At 40.5% G+C, this 11,242-nt stretch overlaps 1 protein-coding gene across 1 annotated transcript; it reads left to right on the top strand.

Annotated features, from left to right (window-relative positions):
• Nucleotides 1–5,588: 5,588 nt before the first annotated feature.
• On the top strand, nucleotides 5,589–9,950 carry LOC106857926 (regulator of G protein signaling 21). Its single transcript, XM_014884295.2, has 3 exons — nucleotides 5,589–6,600; nucleotides 8,171–8,337; nucleotides 9,271–9,950. Exons 1-3 carry the CDS (start codon nucleotides 6,558–6,560, stop codon nucleotides 9,472–9,474), a joined length of 414 nt encoding a protein of 137 aa, XP_014739781.2. The 5' UTR covers nucleotides 5,589–6,557; the 3' UTR covers nucleotides 9,475–9,950.
• Nucleotides 9,951–11,242: the final 1,292 nt, after the last annotated feature.

Genomic DNA, 11,242 nt, shown 5'->3' with positions numbered 1-11,242 from the left:
CCAACACAGTAATTTACCCTACCCAAACACTGCACTTCACTCCTTACATAGGTGAAGCCTCAAGACACAAGGCACGAGGGGAACAATCTGCTGACTTGTGTGGCACTGAGGTTTGCCTCCTGTTTCAATACTTCAGTCTAATTAGGTGCTTTAATTATGATCTGCTGTTCTTGTTTAACTTGAGGGAGGTGGAAACACACGAGACCAAATATCTTCTTTGGGTTGTGGATTTGTTATGGAACAAAAGACAACTTGACTGATTTTTCAACTGACAAGAAGTGAGAATGAAATCTAAGATAAAGAATCTCAGAGAACAAGACTGATTTCCATCTTCCAGTGCAGCAGGCACTCAATAACACAGCTCTTACATGCTTTCACATGCTACAACTTTCAAGTGACTCACAAGCAGCAGATCATTTTCCTCATTTTCCTGTTGTCTCCAGCTGCTCAGCCTGCCTTAATTAGCTACTGCTTTGAATGCAGTTCCCTCTCCTTTCCACACATGCTGCCAAAGACCTCAGCTGAGAAAAAAATTGCAGAAAATCATCTTCCTCTCATCAGTGATTCATATGCCCATGAACTTACGCCTTGCTCAGCTGCCTATCCCAGATCCCACTCTGTTCTTTGCATTTTAGTCAAATGCCTCAATCAAATGCCTTTTAAGCTCCTGTGTGGCTCTGTGCCAGAGATAAAAATGTATTTCCTCTCTCTACTACCCAAGCTTGCTTCCATTTTTACTTTTTTGCCTGTTAATGTGCTGCTGTCTTCCATTTGTTGTGCCCTAGTCACTTAGGGCTGGTCTCACAAAAGCTCTCTCTGGTTTCATACTGAAGCTTTTCTCTCTCCTTTGCTAAATAGAATCTGTTTGTGTAACCTCCTCCTAATTCTCCTTCATGCTTTACAGAAAATTATCTGGACTCCTCGATTTACAATCTAGCCTCTACCATTGCCTTCTCCAAGAAAGGTAAAATTAAAATTAACTAGCGAGAAATACAATCCTACAGCATCCATTTGAGGGTTTTCAAGCAGGACAGAAGATATGGCTGAAACCTAAAAAAAGGACAACTCTGAACTCTCATTTCTTCACCATAAAATTTGCACATAATTAAGACACTCTTGTTTCTTCACAGCTTCATGGCCTCATTTTAAATTTCTGCAGCTATTGCTATAGCTATGCTATTCCAGTTTTTCCTGGCTGCACGTTTTCTTGAGGATTGTTTCCAGTTCTTTTCCAACGGAGGTTTGTGACTGTACAACACTTGGAAATCCTGAATACGAGGAGCCCAGAGTGCTGTAAAATATTTTGACAGATTGTTCTTGAAATCAAAGCACTTCACCTGAAGGGCACAGTTTGCTTGGGTGGAAAATAACAGCTCATTTTCTTATGCAAAACAACTCTGTGGCATACTGAAGGCACACAGAGTTATTCACATGGAAAAAAATCCACTATTATGTGATTTGCCCATGCTGTGCCGTGCTGTGGGAAGGTGGCATTTCCATAGTGCTGTGATTAAGGTGTATTTGCATCCCCGTGGAGCAGGTGTTCCCCTGCTCTTAGGATGGCAGCAGTGCCTGGATCGTGTTGGCTTCTCCCAACATAAGGGATGCACCCAAATCCCCGAGGGCTCCACGCTCAGGGCAGCAGGACATCAACTTTTTGTTCTGCTGAGGTTACCTTGTGCAAGCCAGCACTGCCCAAGCAAATCTCTGCATGGAATGGAATTAACAGAGGCCAGGTGCTGAGGAGCATTAACACATCTGGACCTGATCCAGGGAAACCCCAGCACATCCACTGGAGAGAGTGAGCTTTTCTCACTTTGTGCTCAGGTGAGTACAAGGCAGCCCTTTAGAAACAAATGGAAATGGAAATGATTTCTTAGGTTAATAAACCAATGGTTTAAAAACCTAGACCATTTGGACTGTCTGTTGTGATTAGTACCCAGGTCAGAGGAACAAAAAATGACAGGCAACCCTTATGACCTTCTACAGCCAATAGCTTCTCATAAAGGAAGAAAACTCAGCAAAACTAATGTCTAAAGATAGTTAGAGAGTAAAAGGTGAGCATCAGTAAAAGTCAAGCTGTGAGCCTAAAAAGTTCTGGAGATTTAAATGCTTAGTAAATCAGGGGCAATACTGGCAAAGTTTGGAACATTGAGTCAGATCCAAATTCCCTTTCCTGGGGTTTCATCTCTCCCATGCCATCAGAGGACTCAGAAATCCACAGTCCAGTCCTCAGAGCGACTGAAAGGTTAAGCCTTAGGCTTGACAGATAAAGAGAAAAATGCCCCGCAATTAGCTAATTATCGGGTAATTAGCAGGTAAGGGCTGAGTGACCCTGCAGGTCCGGCCCTACCTATGAGAGAACTGAAGCTGTGACTGGGTGTGTCAGCTGGGGCCAGAATCACAAAAAGCTTAGCACTAATTCTAGGCGCAATCTCCAGCCCATCTCCACTACATATTCATATTTCCTTTTGTTTGCATGATGCTGTTTATTCTGAACAGCCAACAGCTTGCACAAGCAGCTGATGCACTTGTTTTAATACTAAGGTCACTTTTTCCCCTTATGACATTTCAATGAAATACCAGAGTTTCTTTCCAGACATTATTAAGTTCCAAGCAGAGGAAGTAGAGAGAAATACCAGCCTATGGTTTCTATGGGAAGAAGTGGCTGTGCCTAACTTTGCTCAGTGAATTATTTTCATTGTCCCAGTACAAACATCACAACAACTCCATTAACCTGCTGGGTGCCTGAAGTATTTTCAGCTTGCAGAGACTGAGCAGTCGCTGACAATGTTGTACAGTGATGAGAGTCCCTCACAGCTTCTTTGTGCTTTTGTGGGTTGTGAGCAGCACCCCAAAGAATGCAAAAGCAATCTGACTGCATCCATCCAGTTATTGTGTGTGCTAGAATATTCCTGGGTTTTAGCATAGCTCTGTGGCTGCTGAGACTGACTTGAAAAATACCCATCAGTCCTGAAAAATCTTGAGAAAAATCCTGAAAAATCTCATGAAGAGATGTTCATGAGTGCTTCATTCAGATAACAGGCTATTAGGGAGAAATGTTAAAAACACATGTGTGCCACTATCTGGAATTTTGTTTTGAAATTAATGCGTATCATGGAATTATGATATAACAATGATACCTCTTAAAAAAGCAAAATGAATTAATTTATGGTCACAGTTTTAAGGTGGGTAAGGAGTAGAACCACTGGGATTAGCCACAGGGTAAACACTAAGAAATCAATTGGGCCAGCCAAGAATTATGAGTTGCCTAAATTAGTGTCACCTCTGTTCTCACAACAGGACTGACTTTTCTGGCATGACACTGTTAAACAATTCAAACTGTTTACACTCTGCCCAGCCAGAAGCTCCACAGATAATTATTGGCTGGATTTTGTATTATGTATATCCTTTTTTACCAAAGCTCAAACCTGGGGCTGAATCAGGCACAAAGGATTTGATGCCAATGCAGATGCTGAAAGTTTTCTCCCTAGCTGTAAGATGCTGAAGTTAGTCTCACTAGCACAATGCACTTTTGGTCCTCTCTGGGATGTACAAGATGTACTCTGGAAATAAGAGAAAATAACCAATGAAGCAAAAGAAGAATCACGGCAGAAAATCAGGATGATAATTAACATTTCTGTTCTGCTATAATTCAGAATAATAATATAATTCTGCTATAGTTCAGAAGCAAGCAGATGCAAAGCTAAGGAGTTACAGAAATTGCTGCCAGGAATCTTTTTTAGTGATATGTGGGACTAAAATGGCATCTCAGGTCATCATTTCTAGTGTTCTATTAATGAACAAAACAATTTAAAATAATCTCATAAATACACGAAGCTCCATCTTCAAAGTACAAAGGAATAGAGAGGGCAAAAAATTTCAACTGGGAGACCATAAAAAACAACAGTTTGTGAAGCCTTATTCTGGTTTTTCAGTCTGAATTCACTGGCTGCTTACATACTTTTTTTCTTTTGTCAATATAACTATTATGCTAAAATAATATTTTTTTTTTCTCACCAGGTTACCTCTCTGTATTCAGGGGGCAATCATAGATCCTCTCTGCTTTCATCTTGGAGACTGACTGGTCTTTCATTCTTCTCCTGCAAGACAGTTCCATTCTCCTGCTCATCCCAGTAATGCCCCTCTCTGCTTCCATCTGATTTCATCTTCCTGCAGCACAATTGACCAGATTCACTGAGGTTCTTTTTGTCCCATGTGAAGTTCATCAAATAGATTGGCCTGAAACTTCTTTTACAGACCTACAAAAGGTAAAGGTAAGGATTAACCTCTTAACATTGCTGAGGGTGAAAGATGGCATGTGGTGTTGGGGTTTTTCTTTCTGACCTTAGAAGATGGACATAGCTAAAATAAGAAAGATGTTTTCAAGCAGGCAGGAGGCAGCTTTGCTCATGGCTCTACCATAGAGGAAAATGAAACGGGATCTAAGCTCCTAAGACTGCTCTACTAGGTGTAAGATATTTTAACTGAGAAAAATCCCTAAGTCTGCGAGTTGGGACAGCTGGGATCTCAGATCCTGAACCACTGGGAGTTTATGCCAAGTGGAGACACTGAGAACCAGGAATCCGAGTAACCTGAGTAAAGGCTTTGGCCTCAGGACAAGATTTGGAGGGAGGCAAGAAATCAATCAGTGAGTCTGCTGGTTCAGGAGAGAGAGGGACAGCAAGGGTTGCACGGAGGAAGCAAAGAGCTGGGGATGACAGAATAATTATCAAGAGCAAGAGACAAATTATACAGACCAGCAGCTGGCTACAGTCCCTTCTCAGGCGAGTCTAGGGAGCAGCAAGGTCCCCTCTGGGGCTTTTCTCCAGGCTGAACACCCCTCAGCTACTCCTCATCAGAGCTGTGCTCCAGCCCCTCCTGCCCTTCCCTGGACCTGCCCCACCACCCTGACCCTGGGCAGGAACTGCTGCCCCTGCCCCCAGTCCTCTTCCTTATGGCCACTGCTAGGTGAGAATGGCACAGTTTAAAAACAGGCTGTGTTTGTGAAAAAAAAAAACAATTTAAAGCAAATGTTGAGAAGGGTTTGTCAGTGTGCGTTGTCCTGCTTGGTTTTTCACATGCTAACTGTATTGTTCCTGCTGTCACATTACCTTCAGCTTGAAGATCAGTCAGAAAAGGAAACTCTGCCTTCCCTGAGACAGTCAGACAGACAAACAGTGGAACAAAAAATGCCAGTGAAGTGAGTTGCTGTTTATGGCTATTTTAATCGTAGGACATTTATGTGACGGGATGACCAAGTTTGAATAATCTGTCCAGCTTTATTTTCCTTCCCCTTTGAAGGGGATATGACTATTTTGATTCCTTGTTGTCAATCCTGCTTGCCATTCCCATTCAAGTAAATCCCACATGGTCAGTGAGATCATTCTCTGAGTGGTGAGTAAATATTAAAAGAACTAATATTACCCGTAAGAACAAGAAGCAAAACTGTCTGGCTTATCCTGCTCTTTCATTTTGCTTTTTTGCTTGACAAGAAAGCTAATAAACATTTAATAAAAATCCTGAAAACCTGTTATATAGTCGATAAAAGTTTCTTATCGTTGCTAAAACAAATTCCCTGCTGATTAATTCCATCAGCACATGATGTCTCACAAAGTACGACATAATGTTATGTTTAGTTTTCATTTGTGTTTTCACAGGCTTACTATATTTGCACTCCAGCTTCCCTCATGTATGTGTTTATATATACTTATAAATATGCACATTTTTTTTCTTGCCTAAATATCATTTTTGAGAGCTACAGAAAAGCTTGCTTGTTTAAGGTGTCACTGCCACCATCCCTTGTAAGAATTATAACTACAGCCACGTAATATCCTGACACTGTTATATGATCTCTTTATGAATTTGCAATTAGAGAACACCATAACTGCTGATGCTGAGAAGTGGGATTTTGTGAACACAGCTCTCAAAGCAGCCTCTATAATTCAGAGAGCAGGGTTTTGACAGCTGAGCTCTCAGAGCCCCCTTAGGAATGTCAAATGTTCTTTATAGAACTGGAGAGTGGGATTTTTTTGGGCTGAGTTGTTTTTGTTTGGTTTGTTTTTTGGGATTTTTTGAAGAAAACTGGCAAGATATTATACATAACAGTGTTTGCCCTCACGTCTAGCAGAAGCCTACAGCAAGTTGCATGGGAAGAGCCAAAACTATGAATTTACTCAATTATTTATACCACTGAGCAGCTCGTTTGAGGCCCCTGTTTCCTACCAGTGTTAGCTTGGTAACACTTCACATAATCCCAGTCATTCCAAGCAAAAAGTACCCTATAAATTAATGCCTAACCCTTTTGAACTCGAGAAGAAATTCAGAGCACCCTCTAGAACATTCCTGCCTCTCCTGTGCTTTATTGGAGAGTGTTTCCAGGATGGACAAGCAGGTCAGCAGTGCCAATATCCCAGTTTTCCCATGTGGAGGGCAGGCAGGATGAGTGGCTGGCCCCTCTCCCAAGCTCTCAGCCACCCCAGGCTGCACGGGGCAAAGACCACAATGCTATTTTCAGGGCTAGGTGTTGTTTCCACAGGTCAAACGCTGGGGAAAGCATGGCCTGGTCTGAGTCTGTGGATACAGTCCTGGCCAACAAAGGTAAGAAGTGATGGAAAAATAGATGTGATTTTAAAGCATTTGTCACCCCAGTCACCAAACACGTTTTCACACTGCTCCCCAGGAGCCCTGAACCCAGCAGAGCTGCTGTGCTGAGAGGTTTGTCCAAGCTGCAAACACAATATTCCTTCTGGCCAGTGCTCAGGGCCAGGCAGAAATGCTACGAAATCGTTTTTATTAAGGTGACTGCTAAACTCCCCTTGCAATGGTTTCATTTTTCATAATTTTTTACACAAAAAAACCCCACAAACGTTTGCTTGGGTATTCCTGAGAAGTGTGCATGCTGTGCAGTGGCTTCCAGTCAAACGAAAAATGACATTACTAAAGTCACTTCTCCTAGAAATGTCATTTCTACAGACCTGACACCACAAACCACATGCAGCTTAGAAATTTCCTTGCCCCTGCTCCATTTCCCAGCAGTAATGTTGTGGCCTGGACCCTGGGGTGCCTCCACACTGTTCCTGGATAGCATTAACTTGACTAACACAATCAAATTTGGGTACTGTCAGCTTTCTTTACTCAGACCTTGTGATTTGGATCCACTTTAAAACACTTTCTTCCAAACAGACCTTTATTAGTTTCATTGTTTTCCCCTCCAAAGTGAAAAAAAAGTTTAAAAAGGGGAACAAAGAAGTAGCAAGGAGTCCCATTTTTCATGGAAGCCTCAATCTTTCCTTGCAAGGAAGGATTTGGGAATCCCCATGTGGGCACCTCAGCCCTGGGGGGAGCACACGTGCAGTGTCACCCACATTTGTATTTGCTCCTCAACCAGGGCTCAGCCTCAAATCTCTGATTTTAACAACTCTTTTAACAAATGCACCTGTGCTAAAGACAGCAAACCACAGCAGGCAGCTGTTGGGAGCAATCCCTGCTGGCAACTCACCAGAAAGTTCTTAGTAGTCCCTTTATCAGCACTAAAATTTAACCTCTATTCATTTCCCCTGCAGCAAACCTGACTGCTGGCTGACATGTCAAGGAGTGGCAGATAGGTCACACTATACTGAAACTATAACTATAAATAGAACTATAACTATAAATATGATGTAGTTGTAGATATAGCTATAACTATAAATGTAAATACAATATAAATAGCATATAAGTCTAACTATAAGTCTAACAACTATAATAGAATGTAGTTATAGATATAGCTATAATTGTAAACATAATATAAATAATCTATAACTACAAATATAACTATAACTATAACTATAAATATGAGTATAAAGATAAGTATAAACAGAATGTAGTTATAGCTATAACTATAAATGTAAATAGAATTATAATATAAATAAAAAAATAAAAATATAATAGGATGCAATTATAGCTATAACTATAAATGTAAATATAAGTAATATATAAATAATATAAAAATAAATAAGTATAAGTAAATATAAATAATAGATAAATATAAATAGAAGTATAATATAAATATAATGTAATTATAGATATAACTATAGCTGTAACTATAAATATACACACACGTGTGTGAGCATGCACACACATTAATTGCACTGCTCTTTCCATTCTCCACTATCTGTTGCATTTTCCCCAGAGGGCCTGGCAGCTTTTCGGACTTTTTTAAAGTCTGAGTTCAGTGAGGAGAACGTGGAGTTCTGGCTGGCCTGTGAGGACTTCAAGAAAACCAAATCCTCCACCAAGATTGCCTTGAAAGCCCAGAAGATTTATTCTGACTTTATACAAGCTGATGCTCCAAAGGAGGTAAAGAGTTTTTTCTCTGTGTGTGCTTTGGGTTCTGAGGATGGGGATGAAGTGGAAATTTGGATCCAGACCTCAAGGAATGACAGAAAATACAATTTAGTCTGGCTGGAACTCTCATTTCCATGGTATTTACCTTGTGCAGTTCTGGGAAGCAAAGATGTTGTGGCTTACACTTTAAATTCCTCATATGGGAAAAAGTTTACCTCACCTTCTGAACTTTCTGCCTGAAGGTTTAAGGAAGTTTTTGCTCAAAATAATTTGTTTTCTCTAACCATTTTTTGTAGTGCAGTAAGCACCATTTCTCCCATATTTAAGGTTCCAGGGCATTAATAGGTTTGTGATTGCATTTGTTCTTTTGTATAGGTATTTTTGACATGATGAGAAAGCAAAAATTTCCATCACAGAATTCAGCTTTATGGTTATTTAAAAAGACTTACTTTGAAAGAACAAACTTCTCATTAATCATTACTCACTTTCTGCACCTTAAACTTTTACACTGATGTTTTTGCCTTTGCTGGCAATGAGTGCTTTAAACGTCCCCATGTCTTACATATGATTGAAATCCACCTTTTTATTGTTAAAAACCAAAAATCCATTAAAAATACATAGGGCCAAAAACTAAAATGATGCTGAGTACCTTCACTTTTAATTTACTCTTTGATAATCAGTACTTCACAGGATTTGGTCTGGCAGAAAGAGGAGAAGGAAAAGCAAGTTTTCCCCTTCTTTTTTTTTCAGGGATGCCATCTTTTTAAGAGCCAAAAAAAATGAAGAGTTCGCCCTGCTAGAAAAGGAAGGGCTGAGTTTTCCTTTTCATTTGCATCAGTTGGGTTATTTGGGAGGAAATTCAAATTCCCGTTGTGTCCTGGACAACAAAGAGCCCTCAGCTTTGCAGCAAACTGACCCAGCTTTCACGTTGCTCTCTCCCCACAGATTAACATTGATTTCCACACCAAAAGTGACATCTCCCAGCACATCTCAGAGCCCACCCGGAGCTGCTTTGATGCTGCTCAGAGCTCCATCTACTCCCTCATGGCCAAGGACTCCTTCCCCAGGTTCCTGAGGTCAGACCTGTACAAGGAGCTGGTGCAGAAGCACCAGGACAGAAACCACAAGAGGTGGCTCCCGTTTCTGTGAGCCTTCAGGAGCTGATAATGCCTCCCACTGCAGCTCAGAACAGATCATTCTTCATTATTACAGGGATTGCAGAAGCCACTTTCAAGAATCACCTGGGCCTTTACTTTCATTTTTAATTTTTTTTTTTTTTTTAAGTACAAACTGCACGTGATGCTTTCTAACAACAGTAGAGAACTATTCAAGGAGCAGGATGGAATATGCCAGGCACTTGAGCTACCTTCCTAATAAAGTTTGCCATTGTTATTTTTTCCCAGTGTTTGCTTCATTTTTCAAAGAGATTTTTAAGCAGAATGTTTTGGTTTTCTTGTTTGCTGTTGATTCCTCTTTAGAAGTATGGCCTCCAAAATAAATCCCTTTCAGGAGACTGGAATACATTTACTTCTTCATTTGTCATCTTATTGGTAGCTTGTAAAAAAATTTAAATCCTCTTTTAAACATGTTTTATACTAATTCAAAACAGGAGATGTAGAAATATGGTCGAGAACACACTATGATAATATTTAATAAATAAGCAGCTGCTCTATAGCAAATGTTCTTGGCATTCAGAGCAAATTAATGTTTCATAATACAGCTGTCTTCAATAAAGTCTTCAAGTTTCTTTGTGTTAATTTAATTCTTTATTGAAAAATCTAATTTATTAATTGCATAGGCATTTGGGAAGAAAACCACAGCTGAGTAAATCTTCCTTTGTGCATTCTCAATTAATTAATTTTCTTAGCTTTTCCAAATATATTGGTGGTACTGTCCTCCCCCATCTACCCACAAAGAAATAATTTCATTAATTGCTACCAATGAAATTCATTTACTAATTTCATTTCAATAAAATACAAATAAGAAGAAAAGCAGGCATGAGAAACAGTTTCAGGCTGAAAAGTAAACATGTAATCAGGATTTAGTCATGGTGTTATCTTTTGAATCAGCAAGAGATGATTGGAACCTGCAATCTTCAGGTGTCTACAGATGCACACACTGATCAAATTCACTGCTCCTGAGGATTTATTGCACATATTCAGATGAAGGGAGGAGCTGTGCCATGGTATTGAAGAAAGAATACTTTAAACCATACAGGGAAGAAGTAATCTTTGCTACGGAAGAAAAAAAAATCTAAATACTAGAGACAGCAATAAGATTTTTCAGTTAAAAAAAATTAAATCTTTCATTTAAATTTGATGCTTTTGAGGTGCCATAAACATCCAGGATCTTGCCCTGTTTGGAGCTGTGCTCGTACCTTCTACACCCCACCACATCCTCTATGCAAAATATCCTTTCTATTTTATCAAACTGCATTAAGGAACCGACTCCTTTAGGTCATAAAGGGTACGAAGCAGCCTGAAAGCCTGAAGCTATGAAGTGAGGTGAAAACCCTGCCACATCTTAAGCAGGCAGGGTGGAAAATATCTGTTCTTCGACACCTAACCTCTAGTCTATCGCCTAGCTCTAACTTTTGCTGTCTGCATTTCTTTTCCTGTTCTTTTCTCCCCCCAGCAATGGTGGTTAGCAGAGGACGAGCACGCAGGCTGAGGTGAGGTGACAAGGAGGATGTGGGCTCCTCTTGCCGTGTCACCCATCCCCGGTGACATTTCGGGGGAAAAAATCGCCTCTCCTGGCTGAGCTCACGGCACAGGCAGCAGCCAGGAGAGCCCAGGTGATGGCACTGACTCCAGAGTGTCCCACAAACCTCCTTCTCAGAACGGACACTTCCCACTGAATCTTGAAATTCTGAACATGAAGTGTTGGGCTCACTCTTTGTAGCTGGAGCAAGCAGAAA

Source organism: Sturnus vulgaris, chromosome 9, assembly GCF_052056855.1.
Source record: "Sturnus vulgaris isolate bStuVul1 chromosome 9, bStuVul1.hap1, whole genome shotgun sequence".
Classification (NCBI taxonomy): domain Eukaryota; kingdom Metazoa; phylum Chordata; class Aves; order Passeriformes; family Sturnidae; genus Sturnus; species Sturnus vulgaris.
Note: the sequence above shows the minus strand (reverse complement) of the source record. Positions and strands in the feature narration are given on the sequence as shown.

Excerpts from the sequence above, each read along its gene's own strand:
- LOC106857926 (XM_014884295.2), top strand. The coding sequence starts at position 6,558 with ATGGCCTGGTCTGAGTCTGTGGATACAGTCCTGGCCAACAAAG. Across the intron at positions 6,601-8,170 it reads TACAGTCCTGGCCAACAAAG|AGGGCCTGGCAGCTTTTCGG; the intron begins GTAAGAAGTGAT and ends CATTTTCCCCAG. Across the intron at positions 8,338-9,270 it reads AAGCTGATGCTCCAAAGGAG|ATTAACATTGATTTCCACAC; the intron begins GTAAAGAGTTTT and ends CTCTCCCCACAG.